This window comes from Sebastes fasciatus, chromosome 20, assembly GCF_043250625.1.
Source record: "Sebastes fasciatus isolate fSebFas1 chromosome 20, fSebFas1.pri, whole genome shotgun sequence".
NCBI classification, from domain to species: Eukaryota; Metazoa; Chordata; class Actinopteri; order Perciformes; family Sebastidae; genus Sebastes; species Sebastes fasciatus.
Genome location: NC_133814.1, coordinates 8,442,328 through 8,470,103, shown reverse-complemented (window position 1 = coordinate 8,470,103; position 27,776 = coordinate 8,442,328). Strand labels below are relative to the sequence as shown.

The window sequence follows — 27,776 nt, the reverse complement described above, 5'->3', positions numbered from 1 at the left end:
GAGCTGTCACTGTTGACCTGGGGAGGGTGCAAACAGCCTGAAGACGTGTCATCTCTGATACAGTGCAGTGCAATGCAAAATGTTAAAGCGGACAATCCAGGTGTGCTCACTTTAGGTTTTGAGAGCGGTTTAGATAATTTGTTTAAACTGGGTCTTTGTTTCAGTGTGATTTCACTAGAGAGATTTACAACCCAAGAACGTTTCCAGACACAGGCACAGCACTATAGAGACCTGTCTAGACAAGTGAGACTAACCTAACCCAGGTCAGTGTGTACACTATATATAACTACTGTTATTGCTCCTCTCTGTCCGTCTGCAGGAGATCCCAGTGCGCTGGTGGTCCTGGTAGAGGAGGAGCTGGTAGTGATTGACCTGCAGACGGAGGGCTGGCCGGTCATTCAGACACCGTACCTGGTTCCCCTCCACAGCTCCGCCATCACCTGCTCCCACCACGTCTCCGCCATCCCCCTCAAACTGTGGGAGAGGGTCATCGCTGCTGGAGACCTGCAGAGCACACACTACTCCAAAAAGGTACGCCTTGAGTAGATGTCACCAAGAGCTGTGAAGTTTTTCCTCTTCAAATAACAATGAACTTCACTGTCTTTGATTTTTAAAAAACAGTTCCATTGAGTTTGTAATTTTATTAATTTCCTGCCATCCCTTTTGTGTTTGTCATGATCATTTTTCACTGCTTTTGTCACATCACAAGGAATTTCTAAAGACATATTATGGCTGTCATGACTTTCACTACAAGGTTATCGTGGCCAAAAGAATTCACGATAACTAGAAATGACTTTGATTTTAGTCCCATCTAATCAACATTGACCTTATTAGAAATGTCTTTCTGTGTCTCAGACTTTGACACTAAGCTCAATACTTTTTGACCAGAACCACGGGTTAGAGTTTACCACGGGTGTAAATAAATGGACATTATGATTATGCCTCTGCGCCAGCGACAGCAGTGGCCGGAAGCATTATGTTTTTTAGATTGTCCGTCTTTTCCAGTCTCATGAACGCAATGTCTCAGGAATGCCTTGAGGGAATTTCATCAAATGTGTAACTGATTAGATTTATGTGGTCAAAGGTCGCTGTGACCTCACAAAACATGTTTTTGGCCAGAACTCAAGAATTCATGTGCTAATCATGATAATATCACACAAAAAATCTAACAAGATAACATGATGAAGTGATGACATTTTGGACAAACATGGATGTAAACTGCAACTCGACTGATTTGCGGAGGCATACAACCGCGAGGCGGTAATTCCAGTTTTCCAACTAGGCATCAAGGCTATATTAACATCTAATGCATCATTGCATGGCTAGACTTGCCTCAACTCACTTTTGGTACCAGGTCCTTTTCTATATATATTTTTCCGCTGCGGATAGTACTCCCTCAGTGTAGGCGGGACCCAGTGTAAGCATACGGGTTAAACTGTTTGTCATCTTAAACGGGACACTCGCTGAAACCTTTCGGCAACCAAACAGAGGAACATCTGCACTTTGTTGTCGTAGTAATTGTACGGTGTAGTGTACAGCCTAATTTTGCGGGCTGCCAATTTGTAAAAAAATCTGGTCGAGTGAATAAAATGATTGCAGTTGCTATTGACAGTAGCTTGGCTATTTAAAAACGGCGGGTTTGGCTTTGTGCAGGACGTCCCATTTTGCGCAAGTTACGATTCTAGTGATGGTTCTCTCTGACCAATCAGTGGTCTGCAGTGTTTTAACTCCACCTTGTAGTATCGGCTCAGCTCGCTTGGAACCCCAACCGAGGTGGTACTAAAAAGCACCAGGTACTATCCACAACTTTATGAAAAACAAAAAAATTGCGAGCCATGCCGTACCATGCAGTGGAAATGTGTCATGTTTAAACACATGTTGGTGCACGTCACAGTCTGAAGTACAGTACAAATCTGCTGAGCCCACAACATTATAATGGTACCTCTGCTGAGAGACATTTACCCAACTCTAAAGCTGTTCATCATACACGTATACACGGTATGCTGAATATGGACACATTCCTTCATTCCTGGTCGAACAGGTGGCATTAAGTTGGTATTATTGTTAAACTTTCATTTCCTTCTCTCTCCTAGCAGCCTTGGCCAATAACAGGAGGCCAGAACATGGCCCCAGACCCTCCCCAGAGAGACCTGCTGCTCACAGGGTCAGTTCTAAACTCTGGAAAAATATCTATTGGAACATTTCGTTGACAGATTTAACAATATCCTCTTTATTTGTGTGCGTTTTGTAGGCACGAGGATGGGACGGTGCGTTTCTGGGATGCATCAGGAGTCTGTCTGTGTCCCATGTATAAGTTAAGCACAGCCGGAGTGTTCCACACAGACGCCGACCCCAATGATAACCTGAACCAGGGCACCGAAGGAGAGTGGCCGCCATTCAGAAAGGTGAGCGTCTGTTATACACTTTCAACATCGAAAAGGTATTGATGAACTAAACCTCCGTTCTTACTAATATTTCTGGAGCTTTCAAGCACAACTTGCTGTTGAAAAAGCTCCGGAAACATCTAAGTAAGACTTTTCTGTCAAACTAAGGTCAAGAATGTAATGTGTCAATGAACTGTCCCAATTAAAACTGAAGTGGGAAAGCTGCTGACTGATTCACATACTATTATTATTTGTCTTTAAGGGCCATCCGCCAGTCTTAAACATAAAGATCTGTTTACTCTTCACAGTAGTGATTTAGGGGTGCGAATCTTTCGGTATCTCATGATTCGATTGAAAATCGATTCTGGATTCAGTACATAGGGGTAATAATTTCAGGATCTACTCCAGTCCGTTGTGCGCTAGTATAGGCGGTGTGACAAATTATGGCATGAAAGCAAAGTAAAGTGTGTCTAAGATTATGGAGTTTTTGCACTTGAAAACGTTTCTATCAACTGATTGCAATAATGTAAACACACAAAGATAAAATGTAACATTTATTCATGCTAAACTTGCACAAATAAACTATTTAATAAAACGTTTTTAGTATATATATTTTTTTTTATTACTTATATTTCTTTAAATATATTAAGTTTATAATGTAGTATTGTACATATTGTAATGTTACGTACATGATTTACATTTTACTTACTCCTTAATTTTTATTTTCTTAAATTTTTTTACTGTAACACCCCAATTTCTCCCCTGGGGATCAATAAATTATTTCTGATTCTGATTCTGACTTGGTGTTTATGATTATCGTCCATCAGTAGTAATATATATATATAGGTTCTTAAAAAAAGTTTTTAAAAAATGTAAGTTGTGAATCGATTCAGAATCGTCGTTTGTACAAGTACGATACTAAATACCTATAATTTTTTCCTTTTGTCCAGGTTGGCTGTTTTGACCCCTACAGTGATGACCCAAGGCTCGGCGTTCAGAAGATCCACCTCTGTAAATACAGCGGTTATCTGACTGTAGCTGGCACTGCTGGACAGGTGAGATGACCGGTGAACATTAACAGTAATCAATAACACAGTATGTGTATGTACAGTATGTATGCTGTGAACTTCTAAATGCATTCCTAAAGACGGATCATCTTCTATGAAATTGATATTTTTTTAAAACTGATGCATGCATACTGTATATGTAGAAGCAGACGAGGGGTAAAGTGATGTTTTCCCTCCTTTATTTTAAAGGGTAATTCTGGTTTATTACAACATGGGTCTGTCATTTTTATCAGTTAAAATACATGAGACAGATAATCTGTGAAAAAAATCTGGTTTCTCTACTACTGTCAGGATAAAGTGACAAATGTGATAAAACGTTTTTTTTATAAAAATGACCAAATGCAGCTTTAAATTTCTGTGCTGTTTCCTCAATTCTCTGACATGTACACCTCTGTTAAGGGTTTAATAGAGTATGAGAGGTCAGTCCGGTGTAGACTTGCTATCAGACGTTCACCATTAACCCTCCACACAATTGCACCAACATAGGCGGAGCTCACAGGGTGAGGGTGTAGTGGCCAGAATGGGACTGATTGGTGTCATCTTGTTCTCGATATCAGTTTTGCTATATTCTACTTATTCACTTGCATTCCACTGTGTCTGGTGTTTGTCTCCAGATCCTGGTGCTGGAACTGAACGACGAGGCAGCGGAGCAGACGGTGGAGGCTAAAGTTGTGGATTTGCTGCAGGGTCAGGAGGGCTTCCGCTGGAAGGTAATGAGCAGTGTTGGGACGTGTTACAGCAAAAACAAATGCGTTACTCACGACTTCACCATTTTAATGCTTTACTCATCACTCCCTGGAAGCTGGAATGTCTTACAGTGCTAGTTTACAGTACATTACTTTACATTACATCCCCTTGTATTTTTGAATGTGCTGTACCACCCAACAATAGAGCTATGCCAGCAGCAGCAGCACAGAGTTAAAGCGATCGATTTGTTGGTTTTAGGGCCACACTCAGCTGGATGTGCGGGAGGAGCCGGTGCTGTTTCCTCCAGGCTTCCAGCCTTTTGCTCTGGTCCAGTGCCAGCCTCCCGCCGTGGTCACCGCCCTCACCCTGCACTCCGAGTGGAAGCTGGTCGCTTTTGGCACCAGCCACGGCTTCGGCCTCTACGATTACCAACAGAAGAACGACGTCCTCGTCAAGTAAGGAGACGCACAGAAAGAGATTTAAAGCTGTATTTTTCAAGTATTTACTTTTCATCAACACCCTTAATGCAGATGGAGTAGTAGGACTTCATACGCACACACCATCCTTAATTCTCGGCTCCACAATCTCATTTGCTAAATTCTATGGTCAGGATACCAAAATTCTGACTTCGATACGATACCCTGCCATCTTGATACCGATACTGAAACGATACCAATGCAAAACTCTAAAACGTCAGGAAAAGTAATGGAATAATAGATGACAGAACATGGAGCTTACTTTCTTTTTTATTAATTAAAAATGTAATTAAAATAATAATACAAAAATAAATAATATGCAGTAATCTGATGCCCCTTGTACTTAAGTTTATGTGATTTCTTTGATAGTTAATTTTATATTTTCATTTATTTTTGATAATGTATTTAATAATAATGTATTTAATCTCTATTGTTATTTCTATTTTTCTTAAAAATTCTCTGTTTATGTATATTTTTATTGTAAAATGGAACAACTGTAATTTCCCCCCTTCATCTAGTATGGGTATACCGTGCAGCAAAAATAATCATAAAATTCATTGGCATTTCTTTTGTTTTATTTATAATAGTATTATCTTTTACAAATTAATTAGGATTGTCTGTTTTTAATGATGCTGTGAAGCACTATCCATGATCCTAGAGTATTACTCCTATACTGCTCCAATAGTTTGTTCGTATAATATTTATTCATTTATTTTGATATATATTGTATTTGTTTTCTGCTTCTTTTGATTTTTATTGTATCATCAGTTTTGTGACTTCCAGGACTGTTGTTGGGATCTGCTGCTCAAAGACATTTCAGTTACTCTGAGAGAAGGCTTTAAATGGGTTATTCCTTTTTAAACGATTGGAAGAGTTTTGGGTTATTTTACATCACTAGTACATTCATTTATTAACTCGGTGTTCTCCTAATCGTAGGTGCACCCTAAACCCCTGTGACCAACTGGCCATGGAGGGTCCTCTGTCCAGGGTGAAGAGCATAAAGAAATCCCTCCGACAGTCCTTCAGGAGAATCAGACGCAGCAGAGTCTCGTTGAGGAAACATCACGTCAACAACGCTGCCAAGGTAGCTCTCTAGCTCTCTGATTGGTCTTTGGAAATATCGTCTTTATTATTAAGTTTGATTAATAATTCACAATTCAATTTTTCTCTCTGAAATAGCTTACAGTTTGCAGGCACTATTTTTTTTAATTATCATTTTATTTATAATTTAGTTTTATTTATTTATTTAAATTGTATGTATTATAGACAGACTGGCTGACATATTGAATTACAGTGGAAACCCCTAATAGTGATCACGATTACAGTGATCAACCGCTTATAGTGATCAAAAAGCTTGGGACAGAATCATTCCTTATACAAACGCTGTTTAAATGATTTGCTTAGTAATCAAGTAGTCCGCTTACAGTTTTCATTTTGTGTCTTTTCATACACGAAAACATCTGGAAAAACATTTTAAAACTGTTAGACTAACGTTAGTTGAATTTTTGTTTTGTTTTATCACTTTACTCCCGTGATAATTTGGCTGTTTGTACTAAATGTTTGCGATATAGTCATTTACTACATCCCACGTAGAACGAACCACAATACACGGAGTGTATTTGATGTATCGCCCACCCCCTAATTGATAGTCAACAGAAGCAGTGCCGAGGGAATCACAGGTGACAGAAAGTGGACTGCTTTGACACGACATGGCATTACCTTCCTCTCTTCTCTCTGAGCAGCTCCAAGAGGCGAACGCTCGTCTGGAGGCTGAGCTGGCAGAGATGGAGATTGCTCCGGTCCAGAGGAAGATCGAGGCTCGCTCCTCTGACGACTCGTTCACCGGTCTCGTACGGACGATCTACTTCGCCGACACCTTCCTGTCTGACAGTGAGTCCGGCACTGAACGCAGCCCTTACATTTACTGTACTGTACCTCAGGGTTTTTCACACGTCTCCTCATTGTCTTGTAGGTTCACATAACACACCCTCCCTATGGGCAGGGACCAACGGCGGCTGCGTGTTTGCATACATGCTCCGCCTCCCTCCCGTAGAGCACAGAGCAGACGAACCGGTCACCGCACAGCCGGGTGAGAAACGGGAGTTGTTGATGTTTGGGGGTTGGACTGCTTTCTCATCTCTGCCCTCTTGTTGTAAACGTTGTTTTCCTCCTTTTTTTTATTCCAGCCAAGGAGATCCAGCTCATGCACCGGGCTCCCATTGTTGGTATAGTGGTGCTGGACGGTCACGGGGCTCCTCTCCCCGAGCCCCTCGAGGTGGCCCACGACCTGGCTCGCTCACCCGACATGCACGGCTCGCACCACCTCGTGGTCATATCTGAGGAGCAGTTTAAGGTCAGCATCACACACACTCCACAAACACCTACTGTACACACTCCAGCACACAGGTAACTGACATGACACAAGGAGATTGGTATATAGAACTTATATAGTGATAGCGGTATACCACTTTATGATAATCACTTGCAGTTTGGGGCAAGTCATAGTCAAGTGACTGACACACTGACAGCTGTCGGTCTGGAGAACATCGTTCTTCATCTGACCGCGTTCTTGTGCGTTCAGGTTTTCACCCTGCCGAAGGTGAGCGCTAAGATGAAGCTGAAGCTGACGGCCATGGACGGCTCCAGAGTACGGCGGGTAGGCGTGGCCTGGTTCGGCAGCAGTCGGTCGGAGGACTACGGCGAGAGCGGCCTGGTGGTCCTGACCAACCAGGGCGACGTCCACGTGGTGTCGCTGCCGGCAGTCAAGATGCAGGTTCATTACCCCTGTGTGCGCCGAGAGGACGTCAGCGGCATCGCTTCCTGTGTCTTCACAAAGCACGGCCAGGGTAAAGACATGGCTACACACACACCTCTATACTTCTATACTTGTGAGGACCCTCAGCCTTTACCATCGCAACTACAGGCCTAACCCTAGCATTTACTCACAAAGATTTTTAAGTACAAGAATACACACACAGGCCTCCAGTTTCACAGTAGTAAACTGGCCATCGTGTGTGTGTGTGTGTGTGTTGTCCACCTGTGTCAGACAACTGGCAGACACATCTGTTCCTCTGGACTGACAGCCACAATAATGCTATGCTCATACTATATAATAAAGATATCATAAACTCATATATGTAATTTATATGTGAGTTAAAGGTCCCATATTGTAGAAAGTGAGTTTTGGATTATAAAGCATGTCAAGGTGCTATATAAATACTGTGAAAGTATCAAAACGCTCAATCCACAGAGAAATGCACATAACCTGTATTCAGAAACTGTGCCTTTAAAAAGAGCCATCAGGACTTCCGTAAGGTTGTGATGTCACAACTATACAGTCATCTGTAGAATTGCCGTCAAACTCGGTGTAGATGACACACACACATTGAGTTTCCGGCTGCAGGGTCACTGTTAGTTTTGCGTCTCTGTAGTTTATTTTTGTGTCTCTTTGTAGTTTCTTTGTGGTTGTTTTGCCCCTTCTCATAGTTGTTGTGAGTCTCTTTGTAGTTGCTTTGTGTCTTTTTCTGTCTTTCTCATAGTTGTTGTGAGTGTCTTTGTCTCTTTGCAGCTGTTTTGCCAAATGATGGTCGTGTCTTGAAACCCTCTGTGTGCTGTTGTCTTCCTTCAGGCTTCTACCTGATCTCTCCATCTGAGTTTGAACGGTTCTCTCTGTCCACCCGCTGCGTGGTGGAGCCTCGCTGTCTGGTGGAGCTTCCTCTTCGTTCAGGCTCCTCCACCCAACGCAGGCCACAGCCTGATGGAGCTTCATCTACCTATAGGTAGAAAAACCCTCTTTGTTTTTTACATATTCTACTCTGATTGAAACTCACAATTTCTTCAGTACTCATGAGTTTTTGTTTGTCTTTGTCCTTCTTCTAGAAACACCAGACAGAACAGTGAGGATGCAGGTAAAATGTCTTGTCAGAGACATCTAAATGCTAAAAGCCCAGCATCATACTTATTAATCATGCATGTGCCACTGGCTGACAGAACACTACATATCCACTTGTAGTGTTTGATGTTGTTAAACTCTGTGCTTGTGCTGTCTGTCCTGTTTTTTTTTTTACCCACACACCTTGTTTGTGGCTGACTGTACTGACGTGTCCTCTGCCTGCTGCCTGTGTTCCAGAAAGTGCAGCTAGACGTGTTATGGAGCATGCTTTGCTGAATGACGAGAGTGAGTACTCGAGAGACAGAACTATGAAGTAGTAGGAAACCCTCTCTGTTACTGTGCTTGAACCCTTAAAGGCATAGTGAAGGTGTTTTGAAGTGGAGTTGTATGAGGTACTTATCCATAGTCAGTGTATTTCCTACAGTAGATGGCGGTTGGCACGCCCCCAGTTTGGAGAAACAGACAGGAGTACCAGCAAGGGAGCAAAGCAATGTTCTGCTGTGGACGGACGCAGTAGCAAAACATATTTTACTCGCCTAAAAAAATCAACATCGGTGTACGCTATATTTAGAATATTTTCCCCGATTTATCTTACCGTGAGACAGCCATTTTCCGATGGACAACTGAAGCCGTTATTTCCATCTATGCTCCCTGAAGGCCACCACACTGGTCTACCACTGCCTCGATTGGTTAGTTTGTGTCAAGACTTTGGTGAATCCAAACTAACCCTTTAAAAACACCAAAGTCTCACAATAACACAAACAAACTAAACCGATCGAGGCAGCGATAGATCAGCAACTCCCGTGTTCTGCGTGGTATATTTCCTGTTTCCATCAATGGAGTCTGGTGGCTTTGGCGAGACCCTGGATAAGGGCTTCAGTTCCCCGTTGGAAACAGACTGTATAGCTATCTGACTGCAAGGTAAAGCGGTGAAAATATTAGTATACTTAAAGTCGTTTCACACTAAGCATGGATTTAAGTCCGAAAAATTCGAACGGAAATTTATAAAAACTGATTTTGTGGGTTCTTATGAATGCTTGCACACCCCTGCAGAACATTCTTGCAGAGAATAAATATTCGGATTTTGATTTCAGCATTCCCGCAACGCATTTCGCACTGCACTGGTGAGAAACGGCTTTTAAACTGATACTGAATTTTTTAGGTTTCTAAAATAAGTTTTGCTGCTGCCATCGTCCACAGCAGTACATTTCTTTGCTCCCTCTCTGCTCCTCTAAACTGGGGGGGCGTACCAACTGTCATGTACTGTAGGTTATACACTAGTACTTCATACAACCCCACTTCCAAAACATGCAAACTATCCCTTTTAAAGTCTGACTTGAGCTAGTAACAGTACCATGTGCTGCCTCTCCTAACTGGTATGTCAGCTTTCTGCTCCCATTGTCATCAAGACACACCCACATCAACAGGTTGGGAACCTGAAGCGTTTACCAAAACCTCATCCCGACGCATGATTTGCATAACTTCCCTTTGATCCCAGCAAGCTGTATCCTAATGTGACTGAACTGCCCGCTACAGGTCTCGTATGAAGTGTGGAGTGTTGCATTGAGAACACTGGTTAGTTACTGTCGTGTTTTATTGTCTCGCAGAAGTACTTCAAGAGATCCAGAAGTCACTAGAAGGAGACCAGACGTAAGTATCCGCCATTGCTAATTCAATCAGAGAATTCTAAAAGCAAATGATCTGTAATTTATTAATTAACTAATTAATTAATTAATTAATTAATTAAAATAAATTGTATAAGTGTGTAAGGGTTAAGAACATTATGATCGAAGTATATGATGGCCATTCCCATGCTCTATTATGTCTCATAATTTGTTGCAGCAATGTTTTGGTTGATACCATTTGTTACACAGATTTGAAGCTAAATTTAACAATTTTGTTTACTCAAGAATTAATAAAAAATGATCAATATTTCCTTCAAAATACAACATTAAGACACCAAGACCTTGAGGAACACCATAGCAAAAGCCATGCTGTGATTTGGGATCAAAAACTTTTGACATTTGGAGATTTCAGCAAGAACTGCATGTTTTGGCGATTAGATGGCGAGCACTTCTGTTGTGGAAACTGCTCAGAAATCCCCTTATTGCCAATCTATCTAGAGAAAGCATCCATCCTCTGAATGCTCTAGGTCTCTAGTTTGTGGCTGTAAAGTTTCATGAGGCTGTGATTATACTAGAGGTCACCACAGGTCATTTTATACAGTGAGGTCAAGTTTTAAAAAAAAAAATGGTCTCACTTCGGGACTAACATCATCATACATGAATACAGTTTGGCTCATTGGATCTACAAGAGTCTCATCTTTACAGTGATACCCAATTTATGCAATTCCAAGACTGTCTATGGACCCCAGTATGCAGAACTATTCAAACACACCATTTTAGAATAGGTGAAAATAACACATTTATATTGCATGCCAAAAAAAGTGTTCTTTTCTGTCAGTTCGGTGTGTCTTGGCCTAAAAGCTGGTAAAGTCATGTTGATGGAAGCTGTTGTGTGTTTGCCGCAGGTCATTCCTAGAGAATAATGTGAACAGTGCTGTAGCTTGAAAGACTTCTCTCTGGACAGTTGAGGTGAGACTAATGCCGGGTACACACTACACGAGAAACGAGCCCATTTTGGGTCTGATTTGTGGCAACAACACGAGTGTTTATGTAATGTGTCTCCATTTAATGTGTCTCCGTGACTTCATTCATCCATCCGCTGTGAATTTTCAGTACGAAGCAAAAACTAACATCGCTAATTCTTCCCGCTCGTCGTCCGCCATGTTTGTTTACACTAAAGTCACGTCTGATCGACAGAGATTTCGCGAGATTTTCGAGGGAGTTTTGACTCGGGACTTGTGTTGTTCATGAATGAATCTTGTTAGTGTGTGGTGTGCTGTTTTTGCCAAAATCGTTGCTCTCCACACACTATATGAACCAAACTGTTAAATTTAACAGAACATGTCGTTATGTGTGGCGTCTCTCACATTTTATACATCTGTTAAGATTTGAAAAATCTTTTAGTGTGGGCCAGCCTTGAGGTAGAGGCACATTTTACCTTTTGAAAACTGACCTGGCCGCTGACTGCTTTGTAATGTGTCTCCTCAGAGTGAACTGACTTGTCGATGTGTATGAAGCGTACTGCAGTCCTGTAGCAGCACTCGCCTCCTGCTCGGCCGACACAACCACTACTGACCCCTGACCCCTGGCCTCAGTGACTGACCTCCCCCCACTCTCAGCTCACAGACGCCCCCCGGTGGAGAGACACCACACGGCTCCCGGCAGTCGTGCAAGACTCACTCACGGTGCACACGGAGGGCGGAGGAGGAGACGACACCACCACCTGTGCCTAAAGACCACACGGTCACAAACCATTTAACCCAAAGCTACATGAAGCACATTCCTGACATGTGACCAATGCCAGAATTCATCACATCAAGATCAACGCCAGCATCGCAAATCTGCCACAAGATGCCACTCGTTGAAGCTGTTTGACTTAAGTAGCAACCATACCCACTTCACTCTGAAAGCCTTTCTCACCGCCAGCCTTCTCATGTGCTCCGCCAGCGGAAGCGGATCGTCCAATCACCACGCTCTCTGCTGTGCAATCACTGGTCTTCATCTCCCCACATGGACACACAGCTGGAAGGAATGTGGGGGGATGATTTGCATAATGTTGATGAAAATATTTTAGAGCTTAAATTTGATGTGATTTGTGCCTAATTTTAAAAAAAATTTTAATTTGAAGAAACCTCCGATTTATGATATGGAAGCTCATTTCTGCCAGGACAAGAAAAAAAAAAACAGATGATTAAGTTAGAAATGATAATAAATGAAAAAAAGTCTCAGTGAATCAAAACTGTCAATATTATGACATACTATGTTGAATTTTAGTCAAACATATTTAGATGGTAAGTAAAAAAAAATCTGGACTCTCACAATTTTGACTTACACAATATAAGTAAGTAATATATTAATTTTGAGGTAGTATTATCATTTATACAAAACAGCCAAAGTCATAATTTAAATTTAGAATCTCAAAGTTTTGACTTAGCATCTTGTCATTTTGACGTAATACAATTTTTACATGTTATTTTTAAATATTTTTATTTAGTAAATCTCATACTTACTACTCGACTAAATATGACTTACTATTATAATTTTGACTCAAGTCATACCTTTTACCTAGTATCCTGTAATTGGACTCAATTTTTGTAAATATATATATATTTTTTAATTTGGTCAATTTATTTCCACCCAACTAATTTTTCATCTCATAATTATGACGCAAAACAAGTTACTATTTCATAATCTTACTTTGGTAGTAGGCATGGATGTTTTTATTTTTATTTATTTAAACTATGTAATAAGTCAATATTATGACATACTATGTTAAATTATAACTTATAGAGGACTTTTTTAGTCAAAATATTTAGTAAGTAAAAAAAAAATCTGGACTTTCTCACAATTTAGACTTTGATTAATAATACAAGTAAGTCATATCTTAATTTTGAGGTAGTATTATAATCTTTAACCACCAAGGTCATTACTTAGTTTTAGAATCCCATAGTTTTGACTTACTCAGTTAATTTTGACGCACAAAAGTAACTATTTCATAATCTGACCTTGGTAAGTCAACACTTTGACCTAGCACAGATGTTTTTATTTTTGTGAATCCTGTCATCATTCATGTCGTCATTTTTTTTTTTGGCATAAATGAGCTTCCATACCATTCAAATGTAATGGCAAAGACAATGTTTTCAGTGATGCCCCAGAATAAGAAGAAGAAAAAAAAAAGATGCAGAAATTGTTTAATGTATGTTGAACCACACTGGTGTTCAATTGTTTTTATTTTTCAGTCATTTACTAAATTAGCCAGAGCATTACAAACTATACTGTACCGCTGTACACTGCTAACGCAGCCCTCTCCCCTCCCGTCCACTCTCTACTTTGTAACCGGCCATAGGTACTTCTCCACTACTGCGGAGCTCACAGTGCTGTACTTTTTTTGGGGGGAACAGCTTTCTATGGGGTTTGGTTTTTAATTATTTTTTATGTAAACCATTTTTTTTATGCCAGCAAATGAATAATGTAATTTAGGAATGTAATTGTAAGCTATTGTAGTGAAATGTTTTTAATATATACAGTATGTATGTGACTCAGTCTGTACCTGTGGGCCTGTTGTAACTGGGGTTGGCTGCTATTTAGATCGTACAAGGAAATATTTTGGTACTGTGTCTCAGAATGCTGGGTATTTAGCATCAGCCTAGAATATATTTTTGTAGTGAACTGATTAAGAACCCTAATTTTTTTTTTATTATCTGTAACTTCACACTACAGTTTTCTTTTGGATAATTATTACATGTTTTTTTCCCAAGAATCCATGCGTATGTTTTTATTTTCTCAGCACACTGACGTCTTTATTTTCCACAGCATTCATGTCCGCTGTACCGCAAAGAAATCCTCGACAGTGTCTGAATGCTGTTTCAGTCTCCGTATGCTCCACTGAAACCTGAAAACATTTAGATTCCCACCCCATCATTTTCAGTCCGATTATCTTCCGTGCTCTTTTTTTTCAATTCCTGCTTTCTTGTTAAAGCCCAGCATATAATCTTGGTCTTTGTGAACTGCAGCGGCCGGGCCATCTCTGGTGAAGTGGATAAAAAGAGGGATCGGTTGTCATACATGCACAGCCAAGAGTTTTGATCATCCATTATAGAATGAGGCGCTTTGTCCTCTAATTGCCTCGAGCCACGGTGGCTTCGCTGCAACCTGAGCTCTCTAAGGATCTGGCTGAGGTCGGGCCGGCTAACAGCCTGCCGCTCTGTTAAGAGGATGACCCTCATTGTCATTTGCAACCTGAAGACGTTAAATGAGCTAGAAAATGGTGCCAGGATACCTGGGACTTCGGTAATGAGCTTAATGTGTTGTTATGGAGTCGCCAGCTAGGCTCTACTTCACACACACAGATGAGTTTGAGATCAGCCTTCTCATCTCATTCTCTGACAGAGTGTGTGTGAAAAAGTGATTCCCAAAAGGTTGAACCATTCATTTAGCATAAAGTTAAGTCATTATATTTAATTAGGGCTGTCAATCGATTAAAATATTTAATCGCGATTAATTACAAGATTTTCCGTAGTTAATCCTGACTAATCGCACAGATTTGTTAAGTATTTAATACTCTAATCAACATGGGAGTGGGCAAATATGCTGCTTTTTTGCAAATGTATGTATATATTTATTATTGGAAATCAATTCACAACACAAAACATTGACAAATAATCTCCAGAAACCCTCACAGGTACTGCATTTAGCATAAAAAATATGCTCAAATCATAACATGGCAAACTGCAGCCCAACAGGCAACAACAGCTGTCAGTGTGTCAGTGTGCTGACTTGACTATGACTTGCCCCAAACTGCATGTGATTATCATAAAGTGGGCATGTCTGTAAAGGGGAGACTCGTGGGTACCTATAGAACCCATTTTCATTCACATATCTGGAGGTCAGAGGTCAAGGGACCCCTTTGAAAATGGCCATGCCAGTTAAGAGTGTTATTGTTCCAACCCAGAGGTGGTCTAGGGGTAAGGAAAGCAACATAAAAACTGTGTATTGCAGTGGTTGAAAATAAAGGAAATAAAAGTTACAACTTGTGCTTACGGGTACTCAAAGAACAAAAAAACAAGGGCTTTGGGTGGCGCGAAACCGTGAGACAAAGAAAACAAAAGCACACCTCCTAACCCTGCAGATCCCTTAACAATTAAATAGACTTAAGACAAACTCAAATCTACCCCCCTAGATCCCCACAACAAAAACCACAAAACTAGGGCCTCTTACAAGTTAATATCTACCACAAACTAAGGTTAACTGACTCCAGTTACACAGTCAAACGAGTTAACAATATCACAATTCAGAGGGAGGCACAGACATGACAGTTTGGAGCGTTATTTAACCTCCTTCGCGTAAGATAGTATGACATGGTTGGTACCAATGGATTCCTTAGTTTTTCTAGTTTCATATGATACCAGTCTCTTCCCTCTAGCTTTAAAACTGAGCCCACTACAACCTCTGAAAGATCGATTGCGTTGAAGAAATCAGCGGCGTTAAAACAAATTTGCAATAACGCATTATTGATTTAACTATGACAGTCCTAAAAAAAATACATAAAAAACAAAAGAAAATCCTCAAAGGAAAGTGAAAGTCAGCACTTACACCATTTAGTCATTTTTTTAAATGCTATTTGCTGGAACACAGAGCCAATACATGAAAAACGTGTCACTTTCTAAATACATCTGGTCTGCAACCGACAGTTTAGAAATGATGCTTTGTCCAGAATTCCAGCACACACACTGACGGAATCTCCCTCTCCCGGGTAATGAACCCTCTGTCGTTCTCTCCCTCTCTCATCCGTCAGCACCTATTGTTGATCACTCCAAGCAGCGCCTCTCACCTTTCCTCCCAAGCATTCACCAGCTGGCCTTATGAGCGGCAGCAGAGCTGTACGACCTGCCAGATACGGCTGTATTATTCAGAAGGCACCTTGTGTTTGTGTTTGTGTTTGCGTGTGCGTGCGTCGGGTGCGCACGCCAGCTCACCTTTGTCGACGGGGGCATTGCGTGCATGCATGAACCACACGCAAACTTTTGGTGGGTGTGTATTGCATATTTGGCCTTGTGCCTTCCTGTATAATGTTAGTGGGTGGGATATTGGTGTGTAACCTCCCTTCAATTCTACCTCATGAGCATGGGTGCACGTTTGTATCGTTGACACCAGCTCTCGAGGACAAGCCGGAGCACTTTGCAGCCCCCCAGCCATGCCTGGGTTTCACCTGAGAAGCCTGGTAAGCTATATTACACTGAAATGAGCTCTCGTTGCTTTCCCCCCAGGGCGCACAGGCTATACAACTACATTTAGGCGGATCTAAAGATAGCCTTTCACTTGCCGTTTAGATTTAACCTGCAGATAATAGCTGTTGTTTGCTGTTACAAAAGGAAAAGGAGTTTTCTTCCAGCATGGAAAAAAAGTCATAGCCACTGTTGTATTGTTTGTCTTGATGGAGATACATTGCAGCCCTCAATAACTTGTGGCAATAACTTGTGGCTAAACTAGGTCTGACCTGGGTGTCTTTAGCCTCAGAACAAGGATCAGGAACTTAAGGTGTGAAACCTGGTATAGATGCTGATGGATTGAGCCAAGGACCTGGTTTCACTAAGTTTGACAGACACGTTACTCAACTTACAGCCTGTGATTGTTCATTTTATTGAGTGGCTGTAACTTGTCTATGTTGTTGATGGATTGAAATTTTCTAATGCTTGACCTCAACTAAATGCAGACAATTCATACAACTTTGTTAATTCTCTAGGTAATTTCAACTCCGAAGAATTGACAGCATGTCACCGGTCGAGTCCCAAGGTAGAACAAATGCCACGAAGCAGAAGGCTGAGGCAGCTAAAAAAGGACATCAGCAGAAAAATGTGAGACAGAATGGTTCCAAAGCATCTCCCTCCAAAGTGCCTAATGGGAAACAAAAAGCTAGAGGGAATTCCCCACCTCTGGAGGACAGAAAGGCAGATGAAGTGAAGAGCAATAGAAGGAATAAAGTAGATCAAAGTAAAAAGAGAAGTACAGAACCCCAGAAACAAGTGGGGAGCACACTAGGAAACGGAACACCTGGAAATATTAGATCACAACCTCAACGGGACAAAGATAGTAAGGTGGTCATGAACAAGACCACCAAACCCAAGTCTCCACCAAAAGCAGCCCCAGCCATACAAGGGAGGACCAACAACAAGATCCCCACCAAGCCTGTCAACAAGAGAAGTGACAAAGTGACAGAGAGCGAGGAGGAGGAATCAGAGAGTGATACAGGAAGCTCAGCGGAGGTGACGGAAGTGGAAACTAGTAACGATGAGAAAGAGGAGGAGGAGGGAAGTAACGAAGAGCCATCTGAGACACATGGGAGTGAGGAGAGCAGCGAGGAGGAGGCTGAGGCATCAGATACTCAAAGAGATACAGAGCAGACGGCAAACGAGGAATCGGACAAAGAGCTTTCAGAGGAAGCCAAATCCAGAAGTGAAGCAGTCACATCCAGTGAAGAAGAAGAAGAGGGAAACGAGAAGGAAGTTGAAGTGTCTGAGGGGGTCGTCAGTGATGTGGGTGAAGACGAAGAGATAAACCAGGAGGACACGTCTGAAAAGCCGACAGACGATAAAGCCCGCAGACGACGCAGACAGACTCCGCACGCCTCGAAGCCTGCGCAAGGATCGAAGAACAAGATGTTTAAGAAAACAAAGGCAGATAAGCAAGCGGAGAAGGCCGAGAAACAGAGAGCCAAAGCAGAGAAGCAGAGGTTAGAAAAGGAAGCCAAACAAAAAGCCAAGGAAGAAAAAAAGAACAAAAGAAAAGCACAGAAAGAGGACAAACCCAGTTCTGCAACAGAGGAGATTCAACCACCAAAAGGTCTGTCCGTCGACAAGGTTGACACCGCAAAAGGCAAGACCCAGTTAGTGAACAAAACAAAAAGTATCAATGAGAAAGATGCTCCTATAGAAGCTGATCCAGATGAGGAAAAGGAGGAGGCTGAACCAACATTGACCAAAGCCATCAAAGGCCAAAACCGGATTATGCTTCTCAAAGCCAAAGGTAAAGACCTCAAAGCCATTCTGGAGCCTGAGGAGCAACCGGACGCCGCTGGAAGTGTCGTCAAAGGGCCGCCCCGGGGCTTGCTCCTGGGGAAGGTCAAGTTGGCATCTCTCCGGCACAAAGGAAATACAGTGGTAGCGAAGCCTGACGAGGAAACACAAGAGAGTGAGGGTGTTGACGGGGGTTCGAGCAAACCCAAGGAACGTTTGATAGCGAGAAGAAAAGGTGTGACCACTCTTCGCCGAGTGTCTGGTTGGATTCAGAAAAGCATGCCACGAGGGTTAAACATGAGGAAGAAGCTTTCTGCTTGGACTAAAGCCATCGGGGTCTCCAACTGGCTCTCCCTTCGGAGGATAAAACAGAATCAAGGCCCCAGAAAAGCTAAGGGCAATATCTTCAAACATAGGATGGCCATGAGAGTTGCCAGTAAAACCAGCCTGACCGGTAAGAAAAATAGGAGCTCCTCTGCGGACAAAACGGATAAAGAGGATGCCAGCCTGCAGGGAAAGGCGGGGGAGGGAGGGGAGGAAGCGGTCCCAGCTGGGGAGAAAGAGGTAGAGGCCAAATACGCTGTGGTATTCCCCAGGATGAACAAACTGGGCAAAGCAAAGACAGCCGAGGTGCCCCAGGCAGTTCCTGGACCTTCTACTCCAGCAAGTACCACTGGACCACCAGGAGAACCCACTACATCGCAGCCAAAACCCCCTAAACCAGGTGCCAGGCTCGTGCTCCCTGTCAAGCCAGATCTCAGTCTCTTGAAGTCCATCAAGAAGTCCTTGCCAGTGGGGTCAGGTGCAGATGTGGCAGAGAGGAGCCCTGGGTCCAGTGGTACACCGGAGGGAACATCCAACACTGAGGATAGAAACAGGAGAGCTGCCCTAAACAACCAAGATGGAGTCAGTGTGCTACAGGCTGCAAGAGGGAAACTTGTCCCCTCCCAGATCAACCTGACCAAGCTGTCCTTATCAGGGGGAACAATAAGTAGTGGGCTGAATCGGACCAAGGGACCAGATCCAGAGAGAGAGGCTGCTGGGATACCCAGGTCCACCACTCAGCCTTTTCCAAATGGGGAGGCGAGTGCTGTGATGTCGGGTGTCCGGTCCCTGTATGAAGAAGAGGCAGACAGGGAAGTGGCCCAGCTGATGGGTGAGGGGGGTATATATACGATCGCCCAACCAGAGGTGCACTGGGCTGGTAACCCACGGATGAGTGGAGACCCTCAGGTATGTGTTACATTTTTGGTTGTAGACTCTTCACTAAAAACACTATGAAATTATTAAACTGCACTCATCAATCATCTGTCTTTGCTGTATGCGGGATCAGGACTGGCTGCGTGCTGAGAACCTGTTGCCCCACCAGACAGTGGAGAAGCTAACCAAGTGGACAGTCTATGATGATGAGGACCAGGCCAGGACCGTTCCTGCCCACAATGGCAGGGGTCCCTGGGAATCAGAGGACCCCACCCAGGAGATGCTGGAGAGTCGACTGGTCAGCACACAGGTATTGATACCGCATTATGAAAAGTTCCTGTTAGCGCCCCAGGCTTTGAGGATAGAAAATAAATCATACTGATTTAGCTATTGTTTAGGCACATTCAGATTAAACACAAAGCAAATTTCAGCCAAGCTTTACTCACCCCCCCTTAGCCACTGGATTGATTGTGCAGTTCATTATTATTCACCATTGACTGTACAGACATAATCTGGAGCTGGCTAGCAATGTATGCATTGCCCAGACTCTGATGACTGAGCTAACCTACTGGAAATTTCTTTCAGTTATTTTCCTCCATATCCCTCTCCTTTTAGCTCTCAATTTTCGAGAATTGGAGGCATAAAGCATTGGATTATTCCCGCAGAAGTAGAATAGGAGTACAACGGATATTCCCATTCAAATCAACGAAACAGGATGGTCAGAGCGGCAGCCATTTTTATGTGTACCATTGCCATTCTGACCGTTGTAGCGGGCTTACTTCTGTATAAACTAATCCGTTTTACGGCAAGTCGGGGATTCACTGCAGGTGAGGTTTTGCGGTAACAACTCAAACGAGCAGTAGAGTAGTCACGTTAAGGAGCATATAGAGCTGGAATAAATGAGACAACAATCACCAATTTCTTTTGTACCAGTCAAATGACCACAGAAAACGGTTCGATGTCCATTCTACTCCAGTTCTATTTCTATGATTACTCCTTTATTCAAATCATTGGCTTAAGTTGAAATATTTTCGAATCAAGCAGACATCTTGTCTTGTCTCTGCCTCAGTTCGCACCGCCTTCATTAAAATTTGCATCTGTTCACGTTCACTTCTACAAACTGTAGTTTATACTCATGGGAGTATGAATGGTGATGATGATAAGCTGCAAAGCTGTGCTTCATCCTCTGGGGACCTTCTTGGAAATCTTAGTTTTCAGAGTTGACATTTTTTGCCTGCATGAATTTCTGACGTCAGAAATTTTGGTCGGACGTCCACAGGCCCTTGCACAGTTGAAGCAGAGCCACGAGCAGATCCCCCAATGTCGGTGCCTTTTTTTCTACTTTTCTTACAATAATCAGAGCGTAACTATCAAGATAACAATGTAGGCTACAATAGATATAGTAAAACGTAGCTAGCTTACCTTCAATTCTCTCTGCAAAATGGACAAGCCATACTGTCCATACCTTCCTCGCCACCTGCAAGTCCATATACACCGGCGCCTCTTATTTTAAAAATCTTACAGTGTATGCCCAGCTTTAAATGTAGCATTTTCCTATAAACCAAAGGAACAAACATTACCTCCAATTCAGAAAAGTTAAACTATTGCTGTTTAATGTCTAAGGGCTGGGATGTCAAGCATATCAGTTCTACTTCATCACTTCTAGCCGGTGTGCACACAAGACAATAGGCCATAAAAGACTTACTGCTGGTTTATTTATTTCCTTGTCTGTGCACATACAATAGAGCATACAACGCAGCGCAGCACGCCGCTATGAGATTGCAGTATATCATCTATCACACCGCTCCGCCGCTGCAAGTGGATTGGTTACCTGCTGTGGAAAGGTTACCGGTGGAGTGGACCATTAAGCAGCAGGGAAGTGCAGAAACAAAGCACATCTTAAACCATAAAGGGCTCTGGCGAAGGCTTGTTAACTTTTTTGAAAAAACTCATTTAAATCAATGTTAGCCAGAGTAGAAGATGGCTGTGGAGAGAAGGTAAGGGCAAAGTCGTCTGGAGTTCATGGTCCTGACTGAAGGGATGCTTCAAATGGAGGGTGGCAGGGCTTTAATGTTGACTTAAATGTCCTCACACTGGAGCTGCTCATGTCTCTGCTTTTTTACAGGTGGTGATGCCTGGCTGCAAAAGAACTATAGAGGTGGATGAGGTGGAGGATCTGTCCCAGCTGGAGTGAGTTTCACACACATACATGTTGTGTTTCCATCACTTTAGAGGACATTACATTGACTTACATTCATTTCCTGGAGGCTTATCCTTACCCTAACCATAACCGCTACTTGACTAATCCTAACCCTTACCCTAACCTTAACCTATACGTAATTATGGGGACTTGCATGTTGTCCAAAAGGAAGGCAAGTCCCCATACTGTGATTGTGTAAACAGATTTATGTCCCCACAACGTAAGTAATACAGACACACACACACACACACACACACACACACACACACACAGTACTTACAGTACAGTATAAATATGCTCTTTTTCAACCTGTTTGCCTCCTGTTCTTAGAGAGGTGTGCGAGAGCTCCGTGCTTCTGAATCTGAAGAAGAGGTTCCACCGTGACTGTATTTATGTAAGTTTCATTGCTGACCTCACACTCTGATGTTAATGGATAACTTTGGTATTTTTCAACCTGGACCCTTTTTTCCCATGTTTTTGTTTCTAAGTGACTAATGGGTACAACAATTTCTGAAATTGGTCCAGTACTGAGGGAGAACGCTGTAACTAGCAGCCGCTAAACGAGCTATGAGAGCAAGTGAGCAGCGTCAATGTAACGTCAATGTAACGTTACCTTCACTAAAAGTGCTTGTTTTTGTCACTGACAGGCTCACATTGTTATTATAATTGTCTGACAAAATTATGGAAAGGAGAATCTTGATCCGGTCTGTTTGTTATTGTGTCCAAGTCCCACTCAAGGAGAAGTCTCGTTGTGAAATCTGAATATCCGTGTACTCTGCCTCAAATAAATACGGGTGGGCATCGAATTCATAGACATCATCCACATTGTCGAAATCATCTAAATATTCAGCCATGACATTAAAAATCTTTTAGATAACACTAAGCTATGCTTTCTGTACTGTACGCGAGATTTCAGAACAAGACTTTGCCTTGAGCGACTCTTTCCATATTGTTGTCAGACACTTATAATAACAATCAGAGCCTGTCATGGCAAAACCAAACACTTTTAGTGGAGGTAAATGACGGTGCCAGCTTGCCCCAAAAGGATTATATTGCAGCCCGTGAGCAGCTGCCGTCTACAGCGTTCTCCCTCAATACTGGACCAATTTCAGAAATTGTTGTCCCCATTAGTCACTTAGACAGAAAAACATGGGAAAATAGGGTTAAAAATGTAAAAAAAAAAAAATACTGAAGTTACCCTTTAAAGCGTTTCAAAGCGGCTAAAATGTTCTATCATTTTGATGAAATGCTTCCATGCTGCAACTGTAATTTTATGTAAAAAGAGGTTTTGGTTACAGATTACATGTATATTTAAACAAGACAGAATAAAATGAGCAGAAACTGTGTACACTCCATCTACTGAGGAAGACCATGAGATTTGGTTGAAAGCTCCAGAAAAACTAGTAAGGGGGACCTTGAGTTAAGGTTTTCGTAGCCAAATAACGGTGATCGTCTTGGTAGATAAAAAACAACAATAAAGAGTTTTGCAGACACCTATCAATACCTGTTATCTTTGCTAAATGCGATTTTTTATTCTCTGAATGCCCGTGTAATTTTCTTTATTTCCAGACTTACATTGGAAACATGCTGCTGTCCATTAACCCCTTCAAGCCCCTTAACATCTACACAGAGGAGCTGAGACAGAAATACCAGGGCAAAGAACAGCACAGAAACTCACCGTGAGCAAACAATTCTCACACAGCTGTGCCTTATTCTGCTTACTTTTATTGTACTTATAATTACAACTGGCAGCATGTTGTCTCACCAAAAGGTGTCAGTCCCTTCAGGACATCTGTCCACCTTACATTTTTCCATTTGTTTTTCATTACTAATGTTTGATTTTCTGTTGTTCTCTGCTTCAGCCATGTGTATGCCATAGCCGACGCCGCTTTCAGTCAGTCTCAGGCCTCCACACAGGAGCAGTGCATCATTATAAGGTATTGACAGGAACACCAATATCATAATGTGTAGTCTATTTCTATGCAATTTTGTCAAATTTATCTTTCCGGCCTCAGGTTTTAAACAAAAGACCTTGCTCTTGAAGGACTAAAGATTTCCATCTTTAGTCCTTCCAGGTGCTAAATTCCAAATTCAGAGCATTTATTGTAGCTCGCTAGAGTCTCGAATCACAGTTTGTCATCTCAAATGTATGGAATATCGATATTGGCACCCAACAACACAGCAAGATGACATTTTAGATGTGTAACTTTGGTCCGCTACTCTGAGATGCTTCGTGTTTGCATCCAGTCTTTCCTCTGTTTTGCCTTTAGCTAACACCGTGACGTAATCATGACGCTGGCAGTAAAATTCCATGCTACACTGGTATAAATAAAAAGCCATGTAATTGGATGCCCTTGGTGTGGACTCGGTGTTAAGGTGCCAACCATGAGCCGCAGCATTACTGGCTCTGGTTTGAGACAATTGGGAGCTTGTTGCATGTCATCTCAATTTTTAAGCTGTGTCATATTTCAGGTCATTTTTATTTCTTGTGTAGTGGCCAGAGTGGTTCAGGGAAGACTGAAGCTACCAAGCTGTTAGTCCACTACCTCAGCTCCATGTATCAGGGCAGGAACAACAACCTGCGACAGGTAATTCACTTTGGAAAACAAAAACGCCTTCCTTAATGTAAAGTTTTATCAGTTAGCAACACTGCAAAGCGTTGGTGTTTCAGTCATGCATACCCTTTTTGACTTTGATTCACTTTCTTTCTCCTCCAGCCCATGGAGGTCTTTCCCATCCTGGAGAGTTTCGGCAATGCCAAGACCATCCTCAACAACAACTCCAGCCGCTTCGGCAAGTACCTCCACATCCACATTCTCCAGTGAGTCCGCCTGATGTTAGAAATGTCTTTTGATATTTCACCATATGTTCCTTTATTTGCTCCTCCCCGGACGAGATTGGCTGCAGCTGTTTTACTTGTCTCTCATCTTGGTTGACAGCGGCGTTGTTGTGGGGACATCGTTGTCCAAATATCTCCTTGAGAAGTCCAGGGTTGTCTTTCAGGTGAGGACATTGAGTGGGTGTGCTGTGTGCTCAAACAGACTTCATGGAGGAGTCCATGATGTTACATTTACTGGAAAAGCAATTTGTCACTGTGTAAATGATTGTTTAATCGGCATGATGTACATGTATCACATTTGGCTCGCTTTTGTTGGCTTGTAGGAAAAAGTCTCAAGTTCCTTTTCTGGTTGAGTGCTTTTGCTTCTTGGTAAATCAACAGTTTGGATACAGTTTGGCTTGCATGGCAGCTTTCCCAGCTTGATAGAGGATACCTCCATCTATACAACAGATCAAATAGCTTTTCAAACATCAGTTTTTAGCCATGCCAGCAACGTGGCGCAATGGATAAAAATGTTGGTTGGTTGGTTTCTCCTCTACTTTGGTCCAGAATTCAATTTTGGCAAATGTCAAATGGACAATCATGATCCTCAGAGGTGGAATTACAGGTAACACTTTACAATAACCATCATTTATAAATGGTTAAATTGGTAGTTAATTAAAATTAGTTAATAGTTATTCTACTGTTAACAAACAATGAAATGATAATAAATAAATGTTTACTAATTATTAGTAATGCTATAATATATGTTATTTTAACAGTTTATTGTTGCACACATTATAACATTTTATATACTATCATTAATGTTAATGATAACGAAATTATTCGTAAACCTTTAACAAATTGTTTGTAAAGCATCTATGAACATTACATAGATAGATGGACCAGATATTTGTAACGCTTTGTTAATGGTTAATAACTGCTTTGTTAACCATCTATAAACATTATTTAGATGGCTATTATAAAGTTGCAACTGATGATTGTAATACATTGTTAAAATATTTTGCAAAGCATCTATAAACATTATTTAGATAGATAGTTAATACTTATAACAAATAATTTGTTAAAGGTTTACAAATAAGTTGGTAATCATTAACAAATACTTATATATATTATATAGTAATATAGTATATAAAATGTTATAATGTTTGCAACAATAAACTGTTAGTAAATACTTAACTAATGTAATCAGAATGTATCTTATCAGCTATGATACAATTTATTATTTATAAACTAATTATTATAATTAAACATTATTAATTTTCATTCAGTTTGATATAACAGTAAAATAACTATTAGCTAAGTTTAATTAACTATCAATTTACCATTTATAAATAATGTTTATTATAAAGTGTTACCAAATTACAATGATTTTGGTGATGCTGTTGATGTGATGGTGTGTTGTTGTTTCTGGTAATTTATGCTGTAGGTAATGAACTCAGTTAATGTCACTGCCTAGTTCTTGTCTCATTTCCCTTGCAGGCCAATGAAGAGAGGAACTACCATGTGTTCTATGAGCTGCTGGCAGGTATGAACGACTGGGACAAACAGGAGCTCTACATACAAGGAGCCGAGACCTATTACTACCTAAACCAAGTACATCACACATCAGTGAACACAGAACTATTCTCCATCTCTGTTTTTTTTTGTAATGTTTTCCCTTTCTCTTCACTCGTTATACATGTTACACATTGATGTCCTCCTCCAGGGTGGTGCCTGTGACTTGAAGGGGAAGCAGGACAAGCAGGACTTCCAGCTTCTGGTTCAGTGTTTTGAGACCATCGGTCTGCATGCTGACCAGATCTCCACCGTCTGGGCCATCCTCTCCTCCATCCTGCAGCTCGGCAACGTCTGCTTCAGCTCATACGAGGTGTGTGTGTGTGTAGGAGAGAGAGTGAGACTTACACAGATCACATATTGATATCAGTTTCTGTTTTTGTTTCAGAGCGAGTCGTTTGAGGTGGCTCGTATCTTCAGCGAGGCCGAGGCCAGGAGGGTTGGCTCCTTGTTGCAGATTTCCTCCGAGGCCCTGCAGACTGTCATCACTCACAGAGTCACAGTCAGTAGCCTCTCATGCACCGGTCATGACTCTTACTGGGTTATCAGCCATATTTCTGCACGTGTGCACACTTATTAGCTTTTCTCTCCCACAGGAGACGACCTACGACAGGATCTACTGCCCTCTGTCTGTAGAAAGTGCCATAGAATACAGGTAAGAAAATGTCCTCTAATGTCGATGCAGGATGTTGCACAAATAGCAGACAAGTCTTTTTTTTCTGTAAAACATTTGCACTCCACTCCCCTCCTTGTCTTCTTCTCCTGCAGAGATGCCATTGCCAAAGCCTTGTATTCAGTGCTGTTTGACTGGTTATTGGAGCAGATCAATGACTGGCTGAGCCCCACAGAGATGGACAGCACGGTGGGCATAGTTGACATCTACGGGTTTGAGGTTGGTATTCTGCCTGGACTGAGAACTGGAAACTTAAAAGTAACTAGGCTGATGGTGTGGTGATGGATGTGACGTACCAGTGCTTCTGTGTTCCTCTGCAGGACCTGGGAGTGAACAGCTTCGAGCAGCTGTGTATCAACTTCGCCAATGAGCAGCTGCAGCACTATGTTAACAAGGCGGTGATCTCCCAGGAGCAGGTCAGTGGGCTGAACATCAACTGAAACCTCAAGATACCACTTTTAAAAGGTCACCCTTTTTAATGAATAGTTGATGAGTCATTTACTAATGCCCTATAGATCAGTTGTAAGCCAGTACCAAGATAAACTTTTGGGGTTGCCATGTTGTGAGACGTCCCTTTGACTGCAGGAATCCAAATCCAAATTTTGCATATAGGGCACCAAAAGGGCTAGAGCCAGCCCTGGAGCACCTTCAATAAATTCCTTCACAGACTTAAACTGAGTGCTCTCTGCAGTATTACGTATGTGACAGTATGTGTGTGTTGCCTGCAGGAGGAGTACAGTGCAGAACAGATCCAGTGGTACCCGATGCAACTCAAGAACTTCCACTCCTGTCTGGAGCTGATCTCCTCCAGACCACACGGCATCCTCCGCATACTGGACGATCAGACCTGCCTCCCTCAGGTACACACACACACACACAAATATATGTACCTCTATACTTCTGAGGACCCTCATTGACTTAATGTATATCCTAGCTCCTAACCCTAAATGCAGTGGCGTGAATATCGACGGTGCACATTGTCCCAGAAGCTGTCAGGGGCCTAAAAATCACTGTCCTACACCGTGCCCACACTGAATCCGTTATCTAGAAAACACACATTCAATATTGTGATATTTACTGAAAATGGCATTCAAGATAGCCAGCAGCTGCAGGAAACTTTTAGCTCCCTGGTGATCTCCCTCCAACCAGCTGTCACCTTATTTA

The 27,776-nt window shown here is 42.0% G+C and overlaps 3 protein-coding genes across 15 annotated transcripts in view; all 3 read left to right on the top strand.

Moving 5' to 3' along the window:
• llgl2 (LLGL scribble cell polarity complex component 2) overlaps positions 1–13,891 on the top strand; it is a 38,297-nt gene extending 24,406 nt beyond the window's left edge. For 3 of the 12 annotated variants that reach the window (XM_074621020.1, XM_074621022.1, XM_074621021.1), the window contains exons 11-27: positions 320–531; positions 2,094–2,164; positions 2,252–2,405; positions 3,335–3,439; positions 4,066–4,161; positions 4,397–4,593; positions 5,551–5,698; positions 6,357–6,504; positions 6,587–6,703; positions 6,801–6,967; positions 7,196–7,460; positions 8,243–8,393; positions 8,494–8,522; positions 8,744–8,791; positions 10,114–10,156; positions 11,037–11,100; positions 11,620–13,891. In XM_074621020.1, coding sequence (XP_074477121.1) covers positions 320–531; positions 2,094–2,164; positions 2,252–2,405; positions 3,335–3,439; positions 4,066–4,161; positions 4,397–4,593; positions 5,551–5,698; positions 6,357–6,504; positions 6,587–6,703; positions 6,801–6,967; positions 7,196–7,460; positions 8,243–8,393; positions 8,494–8,522; positions 8,744–8,791; positions 10,114–10,156; positions 11,037–11,076 — 1,991 coding nt within the window. In that variant the 3' untranslated portion in view covers positions 11,077–11,100; positions 11,620–13,891. The remainder of the gene's footprint in view (positions 1–319; positions 532–2,093; positions 2,165–2,251; positions 2,406–3,334; positions 3,440–4,065; positions 4,162–4,396; positions 4,594–5,550; positions 5,699–6,356; positions 6,505–6,586; positions 6,704–6,800; positions 6,968–7,195; positions 7,461–8,242; positions 8,394–8,493; positions 8,523–8,743; positions 8,792–10,113; positions 10,157–11,036; positions 11,101–11,619) is intronic. The other 9 variants (XM_074621023.1, XM_074621025.1, XM_074621030.1 and 6 more) reach the window with 6 other exon arrangements.
• The window catches only part of galk1 (galactokinase 1), a 108,047-nt gene that overhangs the window by 41,471 nt on the left and 38,800 nt on the right, over positions 1–27,776 (top strand). The window lies entirely within an intron of this gene.
• myo15b (myosin XVB) overlaps positions 16,658–27,776 on the top strand; it is a 52,405-nt gene continuing 41,286 nt past the window's right edge. Inside the window, exons 1-16 of the mRNA XM_074620905.1 lie at positions 16,658–19,376; positions 19,477–19,653; positions 21,469–21,533; positions 21,874–21,937; positions 23,113–23,222; positions 23,406–23,480; positions 24,038–24,131; positions 24,261–24,364; positions 24,483–24,546; positions 25,865–25,978; positions 26,091–26,252; positions 26,310–26,441; positions 26,536–26,594; positions 26,708–26,831; positions 26,933–27,028; positions 27,341–27,472. Coding sequence (XP_074477006.1) covers positions 16,902–19,376; positions 19,477–19,653; positions 21,469–21,533; positions 21,874–21,937; positions 23,113–23,222; positions 23,406–23,480; positions 24,038–24,131; positions 24,261–24,364; positions 24,483–24,546; positions 25,865–25,978; positions 26,091–26,252; positions 26,310–26,441; positions 26,536–26,594; positions 26,708–26,831; positions 26,933–27,028; positions 27,341–27,472 — 4,047 coding nt within the window. The 5' untranslated portion in view covers positions 16,658–16,901. The remainder of the gene's footprint in view (positions 19,377–19,476; positions 19,654–21,468; positions 21,534–21,873; positions 21,938–23,112; positions 23,223–23,405; positions 23,481–24,037; positions 24,132–24,260; positions 24,365–24,482; positions 24,547–25,864; positions 25,979–26,090; positions 26,253–26,309; positions 26,442–26,535; positions 26,595–26,707; positions 26,832–26,932; positions 27,029–27,340; positions 27,473–27,776) is intronic.